Below are 24,289 nucleotides of genomic sequence, written 5' to 3' on the forward strand. Positions count from 1 at the left end.
CTCCCAATCTACGTTCCCAAGCTCCTGCCTAATTTTAGTATAGTTGACCTTCCCCCAGTTTAGCACTCTTCCTTTAGAACCACTCTTGTCTTTGTCCATGAGTATTCTGAGACTTATGGAATTTTGATCACGATTCCCCACTGAAACTTCAACCACCTGGCCGGGCTCATTTCCCAACACCAGGTCCAGTTTGGCCCCCTCCCAAGTTGGACTATTTACATGGAGTCATAGAGATGTAACAGCATGGAAACAGACCCTTCGATCCAACCCGTCCATGCCGACCAGATATCCCAACCCAATCTAGTCCCACCTGCCAGCACCCGGCCCATATCCCTCCAAAACCTTCCTATTCACATACCCATCCCAAATGCCTCTTGAATGTTGCAATTGTACCAGCCTCCACCACATCCTCTGGCAGCTCATTCCATCCACGTATCACCCTCTGCGTGAAAAAGTTGCCCTTTAGGTGTCTTTTATATCTTTCCCCTCTCACCCTAAACCTATGTACATACTGCTCAAGAAAATTCTCTTGGACGCTCCTTACAAATTCTGCTCCATCCAGACGTCTAACACTAAGTGAATCCCAGTCAATGTTGGGAAAAGTAAAGTCTCCTATCACTACCACTCTATTGCTCCTACATCTTTCCATGATCTGTTTACATATTTGTACCTCTATCTCACGTTTGCTGTTGGGAGACCTGTAGTACAGCCCGAACATTGTTACCGCACCCTTCCTATTTCTGAGCTCTGCCCATATTGCCTCACTGCTCGAGTCTTCTATTGTGCCTTCCTTCAGCACAGCTGTGATATCTTCTTTGACCAGTAGTGCAACTCCTACACCCCTTTTACCTTCCCCTCTATCCTGCCTGAAGCATCGATATCCTGGGATAATTAGCTGCCAATTATGCCCTTCCCTCACCCAAGTCTCAGTAATAGCAATAACATCATAATCCCAGGTACTAATCCAAGCCCTGAGTTAATCTGCCTTACTTACCATACTTCTTGCATTAAAACAAATGCACCTCAGACCACCAGTCCCTTTGCGTTCATCATCTGCTCCCTGCCTACTCTTCCCCTTTGTCACGCTGACTTCATTATCTATTTCCTTATGAGCTTTAGTTACTCCCTCTTTCCTGTCCACTAACCTCCTCATTTGGTTCCCATCCCCCTGTGACATTAGCTTAAACCTTCCCCAACAGCGTTAACAGAAGCACCCCCAAGGACACGGATTCCTGTCTGTTCCAGGTGTAGACCGTCCAATTTGTAATAGTCCCATCTCGCCCAGAACCAGTCCCAATGTCCCAAATATTTGAACCACTCCCTCCTGCACCATCTCTCAAGCCAGTCATTCAGTCAGCTTATTCCATCATTTCTACCCTGACTAGCACATGGCACTGGTAGCAATCCTGAGATTACTACCTCGGAGGTCCTACTTTTTAACTTGGTTCCTAACTCCCTAAATTCTGCTTGTAGAACCTCATCCCATTTTTTTTAACCTATATCATTGGTGCCTATATGCACCACGATAACTGGCTGTTCACTATCCCACTTGAAAATTTTCTGCAGCTGATCCAAGACATCCCTGACCCTGCAGCTGGGAGGCAACATACCATTTGGGAGTCTCGTTTTTCACTAAAGAACCACCTATCTACTCCCCTTACAATTGAATCCCCTATGAGTATAGCCCTTCCACACTCTTTTTCCCACCCTTCTGAACAGCAGAGCCAGCCAGTGCCATGAACCTGGCTACTGCTGCCTTACCCTGGTGAGCCATTTCCCCGAACAGTATCCAAAATGGTATACTTATTTTGGAGGGACATGACTGCAGGGGACACCTGAATTGCCTTCCTGCTCTTTCTCTGCCATTTGGTCACCCATGATTCAGTCATTCACATCTTCACCAACACACTCCTTTTGTTTCTTTACTTGTCCCATTACCACACTCTCTAGTCTTGCACCCAGAAGCCTCTTGGCGTTTCATTTCTCCTGCCCTCCAGCCTATGACAGAACTTAATTTTGTTTCTTCTTCCCCACCCCCTATTCATTTGCTTAAAACCTACCAGTCCCAACTAATGGGAAGGTAGTGTCGTAATACTAATGCACTGGACTAGTACTGCACAGGCCGTAGCCAATGGGACCGTGATTTGAACACTACCAGCTGAAATATAAAAATCAATTTATAAATCTGAAATTATAAAATATTGTTGTAAATGTAGAAACACTGCCAATTGTTATTAAAAACATCTGTTTAAAAATCTGCTTCAGGGAAAGAAATCTGCCATCCTTACCCAGTCTGACTCACACATGAACACAGACCCACAGCAACATGCTTGCCTTTTAACTTGGCTTTGAAATGGCACAGCATGTCACTCAGTTGTGACAGACACTAAAATGGCAAAAATGAATAAAACTGGATAGGCTACTCGGCACTGTCTACGCATCAGAAATCACAGCAACAAACATATCCTTGTCTAATCCTGCAAAGCCCTGCTTACTTCTGGATGCCTGTGCGAAGTTTGAGGAAATCTCATAGACTAGTCAAATAACAGCCTGATGTGGTCATGCTCATGGAATCATACCTAAAAGACACCAACATCACCATCACCATCCCTGGGTGAGTGTGCTAATCTAACAGAAGGACAGACCTAACAGAACAGGGCAAAGTGGACATACAGTCAGGAGGGAGTTGCTGTTGGGACTCCCAAATATTGACACCAGACCTTGAAGTTTCATACATTACAGCAAGTATGGAGAAACAATCTTATTGCTGTTTACCGCCTACCACACCACCCTTTCAGTTGACCAATCAATATTCTTAAAATTTTCCTCCACCAAGTGGAAGAACCACAAAAATACCAGGGACACAGAGTGTACTCTGGGTAGGTAACTTAAATGTGTATCTCCAAGATTAGCTCGAAATAGATCTTAATACATTGGCTTGAGTTCTCAAGGATGTAAAATATTACATAGCCCTGTAGCAGGTGCTGAGGGAAGTTACAAAAGGGAAAATCCAATAACATCACTCTTGCCAAATTACCTACCCATGACAGCATCAGAAGCAGTGGCTACTGCAGATTCATTATTGAGGAAATAAGCATTTTCTTCACTCAAGGATTTGAGTACAGGACCAAGGATGTCTTACTGCAAGTTTACAGGGCCTTGATCAGATTACACCAGTGTGCAGTTTTGGTCTCCTTATATAAGGAACAATGATCTTACTATAGGGGAAGTGCAACAAAGGTTTACCAGCCTGATGTCTGGGATGTCAGGACTGACATGTGAGGAGAGGTTGAATTGGTTAGGATTATATGCGCGAGAGTGCAGAAGATTTAGGCAGAGAATATTATAGAAACCAATAAAATTCTAACAGGACTAGAGAGGGTAGATGCAGGAACGATGCTCCCAACAGCAAGTGAGTCCAGAACCAGGGTCACTGTCTAAGGACATGAGGTAAACCATTTAGGACTGAGATAAGGAGAACTTTTATCACCCAGACAGTGATGAGCCTGTAAAATCTGCGATCATAGAAAGTAGTTATGGCCAAAATATTTTATGATTTCAAGGAGTTGGACGTAGCATCTGGGGCTAAAAGGATCAAAGCACATGGAAGAAAAACAAGACTACTATTGAGTTGGATAATCAACAATGATCATATTCAAATGTCACAGCAATCCCGAAGGGCAGAATGGCCAATTTATGCTCCTTTTTTCTATATTTCACACAGAGAACACCCCTCCATTCAGTTGTATGGCATTATCAAAGTGCTAAGTAGGATAGACTTTAAACAAAATATTAAACCTGAACATCCACGTGGGAACTGAAAGCCATCGGCAGTACCAAAATTGTATTCAAACACGATCTGTAACCTCATGGCCTTGTATTACCATTATCATCCCATCATAAATAACCCTAGTTCAATGAATGGTACAGGAGGGAATTCCAGCAAAAGGTATTCCTAAACATGAACAGTTAATCTGCTGAACCATGCCAAGCAATGCAAGTATCAGTGGAATGCCTTGATGTCACAAGAAACAGATCACATCCAAGCTCTGACATCCTCCCACATTTAGCAGTGAATGGCGGTGGACTATTAAACCAAATATACATATTCTCAACAATGGGAAACCCAGCAAACGAATACAAAAAACAAAGCTGAAATGTGCACTTCCACAGAATAGAATGGAATGAGTCAATTCAAATCCACAATTAGCTCAGTGGCAGAAAACAGAGGCAAATGGTCAGTGGATGTTTTTCAAATGGTGCTCCACAATGCTAAGATTGGGTCCCTTGCTGACTGTGCTATATATTTATGCTGAGACTTAGATGTGGGAGGCATGGTTGGGAAATTTACAGACAACACAGAAATTTGCCTTGATATTGAAAAATGACTTTACTACAGAGAGATATTAATGAGTTTTGAAAAGATTTGTAGCTCAGGTTGAGGTTCTGGATGTAAGTTTGCTCGCTGAGCTGGAAGATTTGTTTTCAGATGTTTCGTCACCATACTAGGTAACATCTTCAGTGAGTTTCTGGGGAAGCACTGGTGGTATAGCCTGCTTTTTATTTGTGTGTTTAGGTTTCCTTGGGTTGGTGATGTCATTTCCTGTGGTGAACAAACAGCTCTGCTAACCATCCAACCCAAACTTTGGGAATGCTGCATGGGTGACACCTTTGTCATCACTAAACAAACAAATTAGAGGAAACCTTCAAGACCATCAATAATACCCTTACTGGCATAAAATTCACTAAAGAGGAGGAAAACAACAATAGACTGCCATTCCTAGATGTCGCAGTAAAACAAACTGCCAATGAGGAACCTCAAACAGGAAAATAACACATATGGACCAAATACTGAACTACAGAAGCAATCATCCCAACATCCGCAATCGAAGCTGCATTAGAACATTATTTCAATGAGCCACCACATACTGCAGCACAGAAGAACTACGAAGAGCAGAGGAAAATCACCTATATAGTGTATTAAAAAAGAACAGGTACCCAATTAACACAGTCCGCTGATTTCTCAGCAACAAACCTAAACAAGCAGACAAAACACGTCCAGAAACCCTAGCCACTCTCCCCTACATCAAAGACATTTTGGAAATGACTGCCAGACTACTCAGACCTCTTGGCATCATGGTAGCCCACAAACTCACCAACAGACTAAAACAGCAGCTAAAGAACTTGAAAGACCCCACACAGACAACAAGCTAAACTAATGCCATTTACAAAATACCTTGCAAGAATTATAACAAACACTACACTGGATAAACAGGTGGAAAACTAGCCACCAGGATACATGAACATCAACTAGCCACAAAATAACATGACCCACTCTCACTAGTATTCTTACATACAGATAAGGAAGGTCACCACTTCGACTGGGACAACACATCCATCCTAGGACAAGCCAAACAGAGACACGCATGAGAATTCCTAGAAGCATGGCATTACAACCAGAACTCTATCAAGAAACATGTTGACTTGCATCCCATTTACCACCCCCTGAGAAAAAAAGAGTAGGAAGTGACATCACCACAGGAAATGATATCACCAATCCAAGAAAACCTAAACACACAAATAAAAAGCAGACCATACCACCAGTGCTTCCCTGGAGGCTCACTGATGTTACCTAGTATGGTGATGAAACGTTGGAAAACAAAACTTCCAGCTCAGCGAGCAAACCTACATTCAGATATCAATGATTTGGTTGAACGTTTAGAAAACTGACAATAGAATTCAATCTGGGTAAGTAAAATGTTACACATTTAGCAAGGGCAAACAAAGCAAAAGGGAGGATTTTGAGAAGAGTACAGGAAGTGACACAATTTGGGCTGCATTACACAAGTCCTTGAAGATGGCCGCACAGAGGTAGCTAGGCTGTGAAGGCTACATGTGGGATGCTTTCCTTCATTAGATGAGGTACTAAATACAAGAGCAGGGATTTAAAGTTGAAACTATACAAGGAACTGGTCAGACCACAACTGGATTGGTGTGTACAGGGCTGATCAGCACATTGTACAAAGGATATAATTACTCTAGACAGACTACACAAGAGATCTACAAGAAAGTAGCCAGGGTTTGAAAATTGCAGTCAAAAAGCATGGCGCTAGAAAGGCACAGTCGGTCAGGCAGCATCTGAGAAGCAGCAGAGCTTACGTTTCGAGCATAAGCTCTTCATCAGGAATGTTGGGGGGGGGCGTCCCAAGGAGGCTGAGAGGTAAATGGGAGTGGGGTATGGCTGGAGGGAAGGTAGCTGGGAATATGATAGGTAGTTGAAGGTGGGGTGTGATGGTGACAGGTTGGAGTGGAGGGTGGAGCGGATAGGTGAGAAGTAAGATGGACAGGTGGGACACTTCAAGAGGGCGGTGCCAAGTTGGAGGTTTGGATCTGGGATAAGTTGGGGGGAGGGGAGATGAGGAAACTGGTAAAATCAATATTGATCCCCATGTGATTGAAGGGTCCAAAGGCAGAAGATGTTCTTCCTCCAGGTGTTGGGCCGCTAGGATTTGGCAGTGGAGGACGCCCAGGACATGCATGTGCTCAGTGGAGTGGGAGGGGGAGTTGAAGTGTTCAGCCACAGGACGGTGGAGTTGATTGGTGTATGTGTCCCAGAGATCTCCTCTGAAACGTTCCGCAAGTTGGCTTCTTATCTTCCAATGTAGAGGAGACTACATTGAGAGCAATGGACACCGTAGATGAGGTATTTGGAGGTGCAGGAAAATCTCTGCTGGATGTGGAGCGATCCTTTGGGGCCTTGGGTGGAGCTGAGGGGGGGAGAGGAGTGTGGGCTGAGTAAAAACTGGATAGATTTGTTTACATTAAAACACAGCAGACTGAAGGGTGACTTAATCAAGGTGTACAAAATAACAAGGGGCTTTGATAGAGAGAACAGGGAAGACCTGTTCTTCCTAGCGGTAATGTCAATTACTAAAGGACAAACATTTAAAGGTGGTTGCTAGAAGGATTAGAGAATAGACAAGAAGAAAAGATTTTCACCCAGAGGTGGTGGAACTCACTGCCTGAGGTGGAAACCTCAACTCATTTCAAAGAAATCTAGATCTGTATGTGGAGCAGTGTAACCTCCAATGCCTTGGATCAGTGCTAGTAAGTGAAATTAGAATGGGCAGCTGGTTTATTCAGCCAGTGCAGACACGATAGGCTGAATAACGTTTCTATGGTTCTATGGTCTTCAGCCAGAAGTGAAGAGTGGATGATTCATCTCAACTACTGCTGGAAGCCCCTACTATCACAGATGTCAAGTGTTCACCAATCTGATTCATTCCATGTGAATTAAGAATTGGTTAAAGGCAGTGGATACTGCAAAGTGCTAAAAGCCCCGAGAATATTCCAATCATAGTACTTAAGATCTGGGTGCCGAAACTAGCCATTTTCCTAGCCAAGATGTTCCAGCACATCTAAAATATTAGCATCTATCTGGCAATGTGAAAGTTTGCCCACGCATGTCCAGTGAAAATGCTGTGTAAATATACCTGGTCAAATACTGTGCTACAAGTCTAATCTTGATCAGGATGGGAAGGGGTCACTGACACAATCAAGCAGTACTTGCTCAGCAATAACCTGCTTACTGATGCTCAGTTTTGACTTGCAAAGGTTCATTCAGCTCCTGACTACATTACAGCCTTGTCTCAAGAGCAAAGAACTGAATTTCAGAGGTGAGGTGCAAGTGTCAGGCATTGACATCAAAGCCATATTTGACTGAGGGTGGCATCAAAGTGCCCGAGAAAATTGGAGGCAATAGAAATCAGGGGAAAACTCTCCACTACCTGTAGTAATACAGAGAACAAAAAATATAACTCTGGTTGTTACAAAAGCTCCTCAGGATAGTGCCCTAGGGTAAACCATCTTCCGCTGCTTCAGTAATAAACTTCTTCCATTATCAGGTAGAAGTGGGAATGTTCACTGATTGCTCAATGTTCAGCAATATTCAACACTCTCTGATACTGAAAGCTAGTTTTCTGCCTGTTTGTCCAATGTAGTGTTTGTTACAGTTCTTGCAAGGTATTTTGTAAATGACATTAGTTTTGCTTGTTGTCCGTATGGAGTCTTTCTAGCCACAAAAAGACATGACACACTCTCACTAGTATCGTCACACACATTTGAGGAAGGACACCACTTTGACTGGGACAACACATCCATCCTAGGACAAGCCAAACAAAGACACGCACGAGAATTCCTCAAAGCATGGCATTCCAACCAGAACCCTATCAACAAACACATCGACTTGGACCCCATTTACCGCCCTCTGAGAAAAGGAACAGGAAATGTCATCACCAACCCAAGGAAACCTTAACACAAATAGAAAGCGGGTCACTAACACCAGTGCTTCACCAGAGGCTCACTGATGATGTTACCTAGTATCGTGATGAAACATCTGAAAATGAACTTCCCAGCTCAGCAAGCAAACTTACATACATTAAAAAAGATAGGGGAAAAAAAGCATATAATTATAGGTCAGTTAGCTTGACCTAAGTAGTAGGGAAAATGCTATAGCCAAATATAAAAGATTTATTAGCAAAACACTTGGAAAACAGTGACCAGGAGGTCCAGAACCAGGGGTCACAGTCTAAGGATATGGGTTAAGACACTTAAGCCCACAGAGTGATGAATCTTTGGAGTTGTTGAGGCCGAAACAGTGAATGTTTTCAAGAACAAGTCAAATACAGTTTTTAGGGTTAAATGCATCAAAGGGTATGGGGAGAAAGCAGGAACAGGGTATTGAACTGGATGATCAGTCACGATCAAAGTGAATGGTAGGGCAGGCTTGAAGGGCCAGTGGCCTACTTCTACTCCTACCTTCTATGACAGAGTAGCAATCTGTAACTAGTGGAATGCCATAGGAATCATGCTAGGAGCACAATTATTTACAATATTTATCAATATTAATCATTTAGATGACAAAAGTAAATGTGCTGTAGCCAAATTTATGGATGACACAAACATAGGTGGGAAGACAAGTGGGTGAGAATGTTACAAAGAGGCTGCAGAAATATATAGACAGGTAAAGTAAGTGGGCAAAAACTGGGCAGATGGAATATAATGAGAGAAAATCTGAGGTTGTTCACTTTGGTGGAAAGAATAGAAATGACCCCAAGGTTCCAGTTATATATCACATCAACACATCACAGTGTACTTTGAGCAATATGTCTGTCACAAGTCTGCTGCAATGCTCCAGTGAGGCTTAACACAAGCTGGAAGAATAGCATGTCATCTTCCTCTTGGGACCCTGCAGTCTTCAGGTCCCAATATCACAATAAAGAATTTTAGAGCTAGAAGACCTCCTTTACCCACTTTCAGACTCAAGACCCTCTGATAACGTGGACTGCTTTCAGCACAGCCAACCCAATTTCACCTACTTACGGTCCCCCATTATCAGCTTTTCTTGCTCTCTGGCATACTATCATTCATTATTTTGCCTACAACCTGTCTTTCTCTCTCTTTCTGGGCTCCATCCCCAAATATCTGCTCACTCATATTCTCCCCAAGCCTTCTTCAACATATACCACCTTTTCCTAGCTACTATCATTTCAGAAGGGTCACTGGACTCAAAACTTTAACCCTGCTTCTCTCCTCAAATGCTGTCAGACCTATTGAATTTCTCCAGCAATTTCTGATTTTGTTCAAGATTCTTATGGAGTCTTGTCAGGGTAGATGTAGAAAGGTTGTTTCCCCTTGTGGGAGAGTCTAGGTCCAATCAGCATAATCACAGAATAAGGAGCTGCCTATATAAGACAGAGATGAGGAAAAATTCCTTCTTCAGGAGGGTAGTGATTCTGTAGAATTGTGTACCACAAAGGGCCGAAGAGGCTGGATCATTAAGTATATTCAAAAGTTGATATAGACAGATTTACAATCAGTAAATCAATCAAGGGTTATGGGGAAAAGACAGGAAAATGAAGTTGAGGATTATCACAGCAGGAGAAAGTGAGGTCTGCAGATGCTGGAGATCAGAGCTGGAAATGTGTTGCTGGAAAAGCGCAGCAGGTCAGGCAGCATCCAGGGAACAGGAGAATCGACGTTTCGGGCATAAGCCCTTCTTCAGGAAAGCCCTGAAGAAGGGCTTATGCCTGAAACGTCGATTCTCCTGTTCCCTGGATGCTGCCTGACCTGCTGCGCTTTTCCAGCAACACATTTCCAGATTATCACAGCAGCCATAACGTCACTGAATGGCAGAGCAGACTCAATGGTTTTAACGGCCTACTTCCGCTTCCATGTCCTATGGTCTTATAGGCCTCAGCCGACATGATGTTTAGGTTTCTATGTTTTTTTAAGAATGCTTTTCTGTGAAGCATCAAGGATATAATCTCTAATGCTAACATCTAACGCTCTGTCAAGTGTCAAGAAAAGCCAGAAATGTGGAAGTCCTGAGCCTGAGAGGATGCTAATGTGACTATTTATGGTTTACAGCATGTCCTCAGTCGAAATTCTGGGTTTTTAAGACTGGACCTTTAGGCTTTTAATGAAAATTGCATTAGAATAATTGATGCCTGACAGTGAAACATTCAGCATCAGTATCAGGATCTCCCAGGCTGGAACAAGGTTCCCTGTACTCTTCCCCAGGGGCTCCTGACTACACCTGGGACAATTCTTCCTAGTCTCATATCAACATCCCTTTTTGCCTCTTAGCTATTTCCAAGAGATTTTCAGCCATCTGCCATAGAATTTTGCAGCAGAAAGAAAGGTCATTAATTCCTCCATTTGTACTTGATACCTTTTGAAATTTTAAATTTTTCAAATATTTATCCAAATGCCTTTCAAAAGATTACTTGCAACTTGCTTTTCTCCACTTCTGGCTAGACGTTCCATGTAGTAACAAACTTTTACATTTTAAAAATGTTTCACTGTTTGCTATTTTTGGCATGAATTAGATTGTTGTCACTTATTTATTTCTTCACTAGTTCTTTATTCTCACAATATCATCATCATTGATATTTATTGCGTCTCCTTAGCTGCCCTGAACAGTAAATTTCTTTCCTTCAGCTATTTATCCAATTCCCTTCAAAACAGTATTATTGAACTTTCGTCTATTGTGTTCTCAGGCAGTACACTCTAAGTCACAACAACTCAGTGTGTATCAAAAGAAATTCGTCCTTTTGTGAATTATTTTAAATATATGACATCTGGTTAGTGATCCTCCTATCACTGGAAACAATTTCTGCTTGCCAACCATGTCAAACCCCTCCTACTTTGACACTTTGTTCAAATCACCCCTCACCTTATTCGCTTCTCTGGTTTCTCAAAAGCATTTATATTACTGTATTCTGAAATCATGAAGTATGTAAAGTGTATACCAGAGCTTAATAACTCTAATTTGGTAAACACAGCCAATGTGTGTACAGCACTCTCACATTGATGAGATAAATAATCTGTTAACCTGTTTTGGTGATGCTGTTCAAGGTAATTGGAAAACTGTTAGGACCCAGACTGTCAAGATTAAGATAGGAGGGATTTAATTCACTTCACAATGATAGAAAAACATTGGGACAAAAAGTTTTTGTTCTATGTCAAAAAGAGTGGAAACGTAGTCACCTAAGCCAGATGAGAATAATGTGAAAGTTCTGTGGATGGGAAGGAGAGATGAGCAGATGAAAATTAAATCTGGGAATCAGCCATAAAGCAGGCAGCAAGAACTCTGTAGGCATATCAAGGAGGAGATGGAGACCAAACCAGTATATAAAGAAATTATAAGTGACAAGTCAATTATTTAAATAAAGAGAGAACTTCATTTTATCTAATACCTTTAACAAACTCATGTCATCCAAAACAATTTCACAGCCAATCAAGAATTGCAATGACATAGTAAACATGGTCACCTCTAGCCTCCTGCTGGTCTGTCTTGAATTCCAGCATGTGCAATTTGTTTTGTCTCTAACCAATCTGTGGCTAGCAAGATTCCATAAACAGCAATGAAATAATGATCAAATAATCTGCTTTTAATGCAGTTTATAAAGGAATAAATATTGACTGTGACATTAGGTAGACCTCCTATGCTCTCCTTCAAATAGTGCCACAGATTATTTTTACATCCTTTGAGTGCGCAGATGAAACTTCAGTTCAAACTATCAAAAAGACCTTGACTCAAAATGCACAGCATTCATTCAATACTGCCTCATTGCAGCACTCCTTCAAATACTGCTCATGATTCCAGTGTTCCTTCAGTATTGCCTCTCCAAGTCCTGCATTCCCATAGTACTACCCTATGATACTGCAGTGCACCCTCAGTATCGGTCCTTTGAGAGTCTGGTGTATGACTCCCCACACGCACTAAACAATTTACACGTGGGACATGAACATCGCTTGCTGGCAACACTGAAAATTTCAGTCTTGATTTTGGATTATGTCTCTCAAGTGAGACTTGAACCAACAGCCTCCTGAGTAACAGAAGTAACAGTGCTATCTCTGAACCATGGCTAACATTGACAGAAATCCAACTGTCAGAAATAGACACATACTATTCCAATACACAATAGATTTAAACTGATATAAAAACATGGGATATGCAAGACACAAAAACAGAAATTTCTAGATAAACTTAGCATATCTGGCTGTATTTGTGGGAAGAAAACAGTGTTAACGTTTTGGGTCAGGTGACTTCATCAGAACTGATAGCAACTTGGAAGTAGTAGTATTTATGCAGAAGGAGGAGGGGTGGGAGGTGAAAAACTGAATGGATAGATGGAAACAGAGAAAAAGAGAGATATGAAAGTGGTAGACAGATAAGTCATTGTTGATTGTAAATCAGGACTGAAGAGAATCTGAATAAATGATGAGAGTTAAGAGTAAGAGAAAATGGGCAGGTTGTGCTGAAAGTAAACCATGTCATCACAAGACCAGGGATTAGGGTAGGTAAAACAAAATGGTAGAACACAATCAAGCTCAAATGTTATTTGATTTAATGTTGATTCCTAAACACTGCAGTATCCCCAAGTGAAAGATGAGATGCTGAGCCTCACAAAAGCACTGCAGCAGATAGATACGTTGGCATGGGAACACAGTGGTGTGTTAAAGTGGCAGGCAACTGGAAGCCCAAGGTCATTTCTACAGACAAACAAAGATGTTCTGCAAAGCAGTCACCCAGCCTAGAGGACATAGGTTTAGGGTGAGAGGGGAAAGATATAAAAGAGACCTAACGGTCAACTTTTTCACACACAGGGTGGTACATGTATGGAGTGAGCTGTCAGATAAAGTGATGGAGGCAGGTACAATTGCAACATTTAAAAGGCATTTGGCTGGGTATATGAATAGGAAGGGTTAGGAGGGATATGGGTCGGGTGCTGGCAGGTGGGACTAGATTGGGGTGGGATATCTGGTCGACAAGGACATCTCTAGGAATCTATGACTCTTTTGTTCGCGTTTCATTCGGTAATATTGTAAATAAATTCTGTTTTGTTTAAAACTAAGTGGTTGACCAGCTGCATCACTCCTGTAATATCTGCACTACACCTACTTAAAAGAACCAGCAAAGTGAGAGTCTGGGCCACTTTTTTGAAATGTTTTGAGGGGGTCTGGCCTGGTCCATAACAGAGTAAATCGCTGCTTCACCTGGGACATATTGCGGAGACCTGAGTAAGGAGGAGGTAAACAGAGAAGTGTTACATCTTCTGTGATTGCTTTTTAAGGTGCTGTGGGGTTGAGGGAAGATGTTGGGAGTGGAGGAGGCATGGACCAGGATGTCCCTGTGGAATGCTGACAAGGAAGGAGAAGGAAATACATGGCTGGTCACGACATCTCGCTGGAGGTAACATAAATGGTAGCTTATGATCCTCATGGTTAATGGGATATGTAAGACTACATATGAGTAAATGAAACTACTTACCAGTACATGCTCTGATATGGAGGCATTCGCAACAGACGTTGTAAAAACATTGTCCGCAGGTCCAGTCATATTGCCCACAGTCACCGTTGTCACTTCTGGAACCCAGAAACCAGGGAAAATAAACTATTAACTGTTTTCCCCACCAGTAAAAATAACGTGCATAATTCTTCCATGTGTCAGAAATCATTAGATATTCCACACTGATGGTGCACTGTGTATCCCATCTCAGAGTTTGAAATGCTAGTATGTGTCTTGTTTCTTGCTGTACTGTCAGGTCAGTTTCAACTGAAATATTGACATATTCCCAGGAGCTGCACAAACCTGTCCACTTCCGCAGAACATTGACACATACTGGATGCCCCAACTCGTGTATTACTGACAAACTCCAAGGACTTCCCAAACCATTCCATTCCATCAGAACATCAAACAGACTCTAGAGAGAAGACCAACTCACTCCCAGGAATACTGGGAGATTTCCACAACTAGGTTCTTCTTCATTTCCCATCCCACATCTTGAACAGACTTTCTCCCGCTCTTGTGAGAATATCATGTTCCCAGGAGTCCTTGGGAATCTTAACATTGAAACATAGAATACAGAAGCAGAAGTAGGCCATATAGCCCTTCAAAACAATACTTAACTTGTTCTTGCAAACATTTAGCGTTTTGGCCTCAACTGCTTCCTGTGGCAAAGAATTCCACAGTATCACCACTCCCTAGGTGAAGAAATGTCTCATCTCAGATCTAAATGGCCTATGAAACCTTGTTCTGGACTCCCCGAACATAAGAAACATCTTTCCTGCACTTAACTTGTCTAGTCCTGTTAGAATTTTATGGGTTTTACAAGTTCACCCTGTATTCTTCTCAACTCCAGTGAATATTGTCCTATCTGATCTAGTCTCTCTGCATAGGTCAGTCCTGTCGTCTCGTGGATCAGTCTGGTAAGCCTTTGGTGTACTCCCTCCATAGCCAGAACATTCTTCCTCAGAATAGGAGACCAAAACTTCACCTAGTACTCCGGGTGTAATCTCATCAAAGTTCTGCACAATTGCAGTAAGACATCCCTGCTCCTGTACTCAAATCCTCTCACTATGAAGGCCAATGTACCATTTGTCTTCTTCACTGGTTTACATTTAATGAATGGTGTAGGAGGACATTCAGGTCTGGTTGTACCTCTCCCCTTTCTTAATCTATAGTTGTATTAGCACTTAAATTATACAAGAAACATACAGGCTATCTTCCCCACACATCAACTAAACAGAATAGCAACCTGCCCCCACATCCCAGCACTTACCTACCCCTAGGCTTAGAATTACTGAAGAGTCCCAAAAAGGTGGGTGCATTAAACAAAATGCAAATGAAATGTTCCATTCTCTGTAATATTTCCAACCACTCATGAAATGTGAATGCCGGAGACTATCTGTGATCAAAGATGGATTCAGGATCGAGAACAGATGTAGATTTTTACCTTAGGAATCAGTGACAATGATCAGCCAGCACAATCCATTTTTTAATACATTTTGTGATGTTGGATATCACTAAGACACACATTTAATATGCTCTTGAACTGTATTCTTTGAACGTGTGCAGGCAATATGATGCAACTACATCCAGTGCTGTTAGGGGATTTTGACCCACTGACAAAGAGTGTCAACAAAGGATAACGTGTGGTTTGAAGCCAAACTTACAAATTCTGGTGTTCCCATGCATCTGCTGCCCTTTATTGCCAAATAAGTGCCACTTGATGAGAGGAACAATGTACCTTCCATTATTTTACTGATTGAGAGTAAACCAATAATAGTAATTAGTCAAGAGTGGATTTTATATAATCATGAAATCCCTGGAGTGAGGAAAGAGACCATTTGGCCCATTGAGTTACACTGACCCTCTGAAGAGCATCCCACCCGATCCACATAACCCTATATCATGGCTAATCCACCAAGCCAGTATATTCCTTGACAATGCAGGGCAGTGTAGTGTGGCCAATACATTTAACCAGCGCATCTTTGGACTGTGGGAGAAAACTGGAGCACATGGAGGAAACCCACTGAGACACAAGGAGTAGCGCTAACCACCGTACCATCCTGCTTTTTTTAATCCAGCTACATTTGTTCTGTCTCTTTTACCCAGGTACATTCTTTCCACAATTTTCCTATTTTTGAGTAGATGCCAATGTTGTGGATGTCCTGAATAGCTTGACTTGGCACATGGTTTATCCTGGAGTCAGGACATGGTCAGGATCTATAGGCTTTGCTGTGCCTTGTGTATTCAACCATTTCTGAATCAAATTGGCTGGCATCTGTGATGATGGAAAACTAAGGAGTAGGTGGAGACAGTTCATCATTCAGCACTTCTTGCTGAATATGGTCGCAAACGCTTAAACTTTTTTTCCAGTCATGCTGGGTTCTAACTTCTCTGATGGGTCAACCCTGCTGGTATGACAGGACATACCTAGGAAAGGTGATGAAAGATACTGGGGCATTGGCTATTGACAATTCTGTGACAGTAACTATGTCAAGCTGTTACATGACTAATCCGTGGGACAGACCTCCCAACTTTGGCATTAGTGTTGAATTGTTAGTCAGGACTATGCACGGTTGTCATTACTATGAGTTTGACACAACTAAGTGGCGAGCTCAATCATCTTATTGGGCAATGAAAACCCAAGCAGGTTGCTGTGTCACATATAGGCTCAGACCAGGTAAGGACAGTAGCTAATCTTTCTCAAAGGACATTAATGACCTAAAGAAATTGAACTAACATGAAAACAATTTGAGAGCCATACGATTTGGGATACTTTTCTGTCATGAGGATGCATCAAACACACAATTTCTCTGGTTCAGAAAAATTGTTTGATTACATAGTGGTAAAATACAGTTAAAACATTCTCGCCACTTCTAATCAACCAGTCAAGATTACGTGTGAATGATCAGTGACTCCAGTTAGTCAGTGAAGCCAGACCAGGTGTTCAAGTTGCTATTGCTCTGAACAAATTTCAGTGACTCCTTGGTCTAGTGTTTAGCGTCCTCACCAGTCAGAGAGTTCAGTGCCAATCTTAGAAGCTGAGCAGTGACAGGTCTGGCTAAATGTTGAAACACACAAAAACAGAAATTTCTACAGAAAGTCAGCAGATCTGACAGAATCTGTGAAGAGAAACAGTTAATGTTTCTAGTTCTGCAACCCTTCATCAGAATGTTTTGGGACTCAAAATGTTAACTCTGTTTTATATTTTATATTTTAATTCTGTTCTTTGTTTTATTTTACCAGTTAAATGTTGTTTGGGTGGTCTCCTTGGAATGTTAAGGCAGGAAAAATTCAATTCAGCAAATTTTGCAACAATGATTCGGGGTCACGAGTGAAGAAAACTCTCTGAACCAGAAAACAAAGGAACTTCCATCTGTCGTGAGTTTTGAGAATTGTGAGAGGTAGTGAATTATAGACATCAGACAACTTCAAAGCATTTTGCTACCAATACAATTAGCCTAGTGTGTGTGTGTAGCAGTCCCTCCAAAAAAGGATGATGACAGCCCAAGGCAATAACTTGCATGAAGTCTTTTAAAACAGGGGAATCTAACCACTCAACCTCAATCTCCCAGCCCAACCCAATCCACAGATCCTGATATTCCCTATCTCACACCCTCCCTTGAGACTACATCCCCATTCAATAAGATCATTCTGTTTGTTTCAAATTTCACATTCTCATCTACCCCTGATAATCTCTCCACAAAGCATCGCGCACCCCAACCCTTACCCCAGAATCACAGCCAGAACCCACTGCTCCCCCCTTGCTCCCTGCTCCAACTTACACAAACACACACCTTCCCTCCTCACAAAACCTACCCCATAACTTTACTCCCCAACCACTTTCCCCATATCTCCCATCCTGCTGCCAATGATCTATTTTCGTTCAGCCAGGTGACTCCATCACCTTTAAACGACAGACAGCCGACTAGAATAATTCCGTTTGGATCGAGTGGACAGCTGTAAGCCGAACCCTTTCGGGCCTGATCGGCTCCTCTCGGATTTTAATGTCGCCTCCCGAGCCTAAACGGCCGGTTGTTGCCGCTGCAGCTTCATTTAATTTTATTTATTGTTTCATGAACTGCAGAGCCCGGCCGGCACTTTTAATTTTTATTCATATCCAGCCGCTCCTCCCCTCCCCCTCCCTAACCGCACTTGCCTGCGAAGCCGCCCTCGTCCGTACTCGGCAGCTGCTCGGCAATGTCGATCTGTTCTTCCCCCATCACCGAAACCGCCGTCACTTCAGGCGACTCCATGCCGATTCCCTTCGCTTCCATCGTCCTTTCGCCGAGCGGCGACCGGCCACTGCCGAACCTTCCCGTAAGCCCGAGTGAGGCCGAACCTTCCCGCCGGCTCGAGTCGCCCGAGTGAGGCCGATCTCTCCCGCCGGCCCGATTCGCCGACTGAGGCCGAACCCTCCCGCCGGCCCGAGTCAGGCCGATTCCTCCCGCCGGCCCGAGTCGCCCGAGTCAGGCCGAACCCTCCCGCAGGCCCGAGTCGCCCGAGTCAGGCCGAACCCTCTCCCGCTGGCCACAGTCGCCCGAATGAGGCCGAACCCTACCGCCGGCCCGAGTGAGGCCGAACCCTCCCGCCGGCCCGAGTCTCCAAAGTGAGGCCGAACCCTCCCGCCGGCTCGAGTCTCCCGAGTGAGGCCGAACCCTCCCGCCAGCCCGAATCTCCCGAGTGAGGCCGAACCCTCCCGCCGGCCCGAGCCTCCCGAGTGAGGCCGAACCCTCCCGCCGGCCCGAGCCTCCCGAGTGAGGCCGATCCCTCCTGCCGGCCCGAGCCTCCCGAGTGAGACCGAAACTTCCCGGCGGCCCGAGTAAGGCCGAACCTGACCCGAGTTATTCCGGCAATTACCGAACCCTTTAGTGAGGGGGCGTGGCTCTTCACAACCAAAACTTTAATTTGTATTTAGCCTAAACTCTATTTTGGCAACTTTAATTGCATTCACATTTTATTCAAAATAATTCAGCAAGTAGAATTTTACAAATTGCATTAAAAATAAACATACAGAACCTGATGCCACTTTAAACAAGATAAATTATTGCAACAAAAATAGAGGTTGCTGGGAAAGTTCAGCAGGTCTAGTAGCATCTGTGAAGGAAATTAGATTAGATTATTTACAGTGTGGAAACAGGCCCTTCGGCCCAACAAATCCATACTGACCCTCCGAAGAGCAACCCACCCAGACCCATTCCCCTGCATTTACCCCTTCATCTAACACTATGGGCAATTTATAGAGTCATAGAGATGTACAGCATGGAAACAGACCCTTCGGTCCAACCTGTCCATGCTGACCAGATATCCCAACCCAATCTAGTCCCACCTGCCAGAACCCGGCCCATATCCCTCAAAACCCTTCCTATTCATATACCTGTGGGATATAGGTGAATTAATGTTATTTCTGCAATTATAAGTTCTGATACAGAGTAAATGAATTCACATTAGTTTGGGATTGTTTCGGACGAGAGCTGACTTAGCAAAAATGAGAAAACATATAATCCGTTAAAGAAAATGGTATGTTAGCATGAGACGTGATTACAGAACAATGGTGGATGTATGGGCAAACAGGAAAAACATCTGTTTCCCCACTTGTACAGAGACACAGGAACAAACCCCAATTAAAAGGGCTTAGTGATAAGATGCTGTGAGGGGCAGCGCAGATGGAGGGAGCAGATAATGGTAAGCAAAGGATGGGATGACGTCAAACAACTTTATGGGGGAGGCAGAGATAGACATTTGTCACTGACAAGGCCGGATAAACAGAAGTTGTGGGATCAGTCTTAAGGAAATGAGTGACGTAAGCGAAGCAGGGAACAAACAATGGAATAAGGAAAACATATGGGACAAAACTATAAATTGCGAGAGTTTGTTGAGGTTTACTGTGCATTTGTCATTGCCTTACCTGGCAATTAGACATGGCACCCACTTGCAAGTGTACAAATAAACGACTCTGTTTCAGATATTTGGTCTCGGACTGAAATTATTAAAGTGAGTGAGCTTTTGTTTCCCACATACCCATCCAGATGCCTCTTAAATTTGCAATTGTACTAGCCTCCACCACATCCTCTGGCAGCTCATTCCATACACGTACCACCCTCTGTGTGAAAACGTTGCCCCTTAGGTCTCTTTTATATCTTTCCACTCTCACCCTAAACCTATGCCCTCTAGTTCTGGACTTTGCCTATTTATCCTATCCATGCCCCTTATAATTTTGTAAACCTCTATAAGGTCACCCCTCAGCCTCCGACGCTCCAGGGAAAACAGCTCCAGCCTGTTCAGCCTCTCCCTGTAGCTCAGATCCTCCAACCCTGGCAACATCCTTGTAAATCTTTTCTGAACCCTTTCAAGTTTCACAACATCTTTCCAATAGGAAGGAGACCAGAATTGCACGCAATATTCCAACAATGGCCTAACCAATGTCCTGTACAGCCCAACATGACCTCCCAATTCCTGTCCAATGTGGACAATGAACTCCTGCTGGCCCCTCTCCCCCATTAGCGTAGCCAATTCACCTAACCAGTACATCTTTGGACTGTGGGAGGAAACCGGAGCACCCAGAGGAAACCCACGCAGACACGGGGAGAACGTGCACACAGACAGTTGCCCGAGGTGGGAATTGAAACCGGGTCTCTGGCGCTGTGAGGCAGCAGTGCTAACCACTGTGCCACCATGCCGCCCACCTATTCCAATTTAATGTTTCAGATCCAGTGACCCTTCCTCAGGACATGGCAAATGCTAGGAGTCTGAAATAAAACAGAAAATGTTGATTGGGCGGCATCTGTGAAAACAGAACTACTGAGTTGAACTTCTGTACAGACCAGTCAACAGTATAAATAAATTTTTACCTCGTATAAATAAATTACAAAGTACAATTGGGCATTCATTTTTAAAATTTTATTCGAAGTGTGACAGCTATAACTCGGTTTGCAACACGTATCAGAATCACAAATTTACATGTAGGACTTGAATGTAGAACTTTTAAAAAAAGGCTATTTCTGACACCATTGAATGAGTGCTGCCCTTTGGAGGTGCTGTCTTAAGAACAGCACTAAACTGACAATCCAGTTGTTGATTGTCAAAGAACACATGGTGCTATTTTGAAGACACTAGATGTGTTACCCCTTTTGTTCTGTCAAACATATATTTCTCATGGGCATCAACATGTAGACCAAGAGGAATATCTTTTTTTTAGTTGGTTGAGTAATCTGCTCTGAGTGTCAAGCAAATCATTCTGGTATCTGGCTGATAAATCACTTCAATTATGGACCTGACCAAACCCTGTCAAAACATGTCAAGGAGATAGCCTAACTTTTTTCTTATTTTAAAGGTGTTTTGCTCTGGATGCAATTCAATTGATCAATCCATCAGGCTGAAAACAATGCACACTTTATTCAAACACTATAGTTAAAATACAACAAAAGAAAGAAGAATTAGACTAACAACTCTATTGGAAAACTTAACAGAATAATAGATTATTTAACTACTGAACAGCAACTGTTCCAATATGGTAACATCCCATAAATACACCCTCGGAAAGACTAATTCAGTAAAATATATTGTCTCACATGTAATTCTAGCAGAGGGAAGAGAACTCCCAGCTTTTAGCTGTATTAGAGACACCAGCAGCAACTGCTACTGAAAAACTAAAACTAAAAATCTCGGTTTGTGGGAGTTTGACCCCACTCACTCAGGCTGCTTCTATTTGTCATTGAGGTAATTCTTCTTGAAATCTCTCAGTGCCATACCTTATTGGCCAAGACAACATATTATGATAGAAAATTACAAACCTGAGGTAGTTCCCTTTTATCCTATTACATTGGCATTTGTATAATACACTTCAGCTGCCCTGGATCAGGATGAACTTCATTGGTGGACCCAAAGAAGTTTCTCTGGTTGACATTGGCCGGTCATTTTGTATTATTAAATACTAGTCCTTGTCATTGCATTGTCATCAGTAGGTGAATACTGAGATAGTGCTCTGCCTTTGTCTTTTCCATTACCATAATCTCACGAACCATGCAAACACACACAGGCATGCTCTCAATAATTCCATCCATGTGCTGCTGAAATATGTCTTGGCTAACTGGTAGCCTCAATGATTAACTGCCAGACTTACAGTGTCCTAATGTCTTGCGATTCTTCTGATAAATGGATAGACTAGTATCCACGCTACATATCTAGCTTGGAAAATACTCTTGCCTCTGAAAAGTTAGGATTGAATTCTTCCATCTTTAACATTTTGTGCAGACATCTTTTAAGTAAGAAATTGCAGCACCTTGGATCAAGTGGTGCAATCTCATGGTGTAATCTTTCTTTGAAACACATGTGATGGAGCTACGTCAATCTGTATAGTGGTCAACCTTTCAAATAACATCATTTTCCTCCACCGTGTTCAGTTTAATTCAAAGCATCTCCTGAGTTTGCGCAATACACTTCCTTGGAGGATCAATAAATGGATTGCATCAACCTTAAGATCACCAATTGCTAAAATTGCCAATGATGCCACACAGGGGACAGAAATTTAAGATCATTGACTGATTTGCCATGTGCCATGTGTGATCCTTTACACCCCAGTAGATGTGGTTTGACTCTCATGAATTATGACCACATCAAGATCTGTGCTTACTGGTAGTCTTGCCACTACTGGACCGTTGGCAATTACCAAGAAAAAGATTTTGGCAAACCGGAATGAGCTTGTGGACTGGCACTGCAGCATGATTCTGTCAATGCATGGAATTGGTGATCTGCAAGATGGTCTCTTGTCAGTTGTATCATGGGGTGCCATTTGTTGAAGTACACATCTTTGAGGTTGCATAGTTGTCATATTTTGGCACTAACTTCCATGTCAGTTTTAGTTTTTAGGGGTATTATCCTGTCTTTTCAGAACATATGATAGTATGTTTTGAAAAAGCTTCTGATCACCTTTATATAATGGTGTATGAGGATAACTTAAGGAAAGCTTCATTACCTTCTGAAATTTGCGTTTCACTTGGTTGACTCTGAACTTTCTCAATCTGTTTGTTTATATGAACCTTAATACTTTTCTTACTGTCAGTGTTATGTTGTTGTACCATCTTGTTGGTTACCTGTTTTTGTTCTGAGAATTGATTAATACATTGGTACTAGATTTTCTGAAATTGAACATCAGATGGTTTGATGCACTTTATTGGCAGGTGTTGGCTACACGAAAAGCATGTAGTTGTTGTTAGCCTGCCACCAGCGCTTTATATTAAGTATACATTTTCAAGTTATGGATCAATTGGTGTAGAAGCAATGACTAAGTCAATGAGCCTCTCTGATAGTTCTTCTGATAAACTGGTCAATAGATATTTGATGTTGCTATCTGTATGACATTGATTAGAAGTCTCCTCTTCCTGAAGCGAATCCTTTCCTTGAGCTGGTTTTCAAGAATTTTCTGTATCTTTTCTGGGTCTTTCTGATCATCAACGGTGTGGGAAAAGATTTGCTAACCCACGATAGGCCCACAAAAGCAAGGAAAGACTGCATGTGCTAATTCGGTGAAGGCTTTCCTTACCAATAGCAAGCAAGATTTTCAGAGCTCTTGGATTAAATCAATCTATTGCTTGATCTGTAAAGTAGTTCTCCCCACCCCCACCCCCTCTCATTCATCTGTCCACTCTGCAGGCACCCTGCCTCTATTCCTAATGAAGGGCTTTTGCCCGAAAGGTCGATTTTCCTGCTCCTCGGATGCTGCCTGACCTGCTGTGCTTTATATGCTGTATTAACAATTTCAACTCAGGAAGAATGACACTGAATGCTTTGCTATCCGTCATTCCACTCTCGATGTTTTGCACTGCACCACTTTAAACCCCATGTAAATGCAGGCGAAAGTGAGGACTGCAGATGCTGGAGATCAGAATCTAGATTAGAGTGGTGCTGGAAAAGCACAGCAGGTCAGGCAGCATCCGAGAAGCAGGAAAATCGACCTTTCGGGCAAAAGCCATTCATCAGGAATGAGGCCTATGTAAATGCATTCCATTCCTTATTCATTTTAAAAATGCCCTTCAATCGGTCTTGGTCCCTTTAAAACTGTTCCTTCAAGAATTGTAGGTTTATTGTAGCAGATTTATTTTATCCATTCATGTAATGTGGGTATTGTTAGCTAGTACAACATTTATTGCGCATCCCAAAATGCACCGGAGAAGATATTAGTTCGCTGCCTTCTTGAAGAGAGAGAATTGCAGAAGGCCCGGAGATCGACATTTTATGAAGCAGCTAACAAGTGCAGTTTCACAGCTGAGAAATTGCACAAGGGCTCTCGAGATCAGGTGTCACTGAAATAACAAACAAGTAGTGCAGTTTCATAGCTGACCTGGGAAGTCTAAACATCCAGCTTCAAAGTTAAAAATCACACAACCCCAGGTTATAGTCCAACAGGTTTAATTGGAAGCATACTAGCTTTCAGAG

At 42.7% G+C, this 24,289-nt stretch overlaps 1 protein-coding gene across 2 annotated transcripts in view; it reads right to left on the bottom strand.

The window, feature by feature from the left end:
- Nucleotides 1–18,265, bottom strand: part of LOC122557750 (deformed epidermal autoregulatory factor 1 homolog) — a 63,609-nt gene extending 45,344 nt beyond the window's left edge. For both annotated transcript variants that reach the window (XM_087996462.1, XM_043705707.2), the window contains exons 1-2: nucleotides 18,015–18,265; nucleotides 13,838–13,932 (exon numbers count right to left, since the gene is read on the bottom strand). In XM_087996462.1, the coding sequence (XP_087852588.1) occupies nucleotides 13,838–13,932; nucleotides 18,015–18,132 (213 nt within the window). In that variant the 5' untranslated portion in view covers nucleotides 18,133–18,265. The remainder of the gene's footprint in view (nucleotides 1–13,837; nucleotides 13,933–18,014) is intronic.
- Between the last annotated feature and the right edge of the window lie 6,024 nt (nucleotides 18,266–24,289).

This window comes from Chiloscyllium plagiosum, unplaced genomic scaffold, assembly GCF_037043375.1.
Source record: "Chiloscyllium plagiosum isolate Xiang-an unplaced genomic scaffold, Cpla_swu_hap1 HiC_scaffold_18, whole genome shotgun sequence".
Taxonomy (NCBI): domain Eukaryota; kingdom Metazoa; phylum Chordata; class Chondrichthyes; order Orectolobiformes; family Hemiscylliidae; genus Chiloscyllium; species Chiloscyllium plagiosum.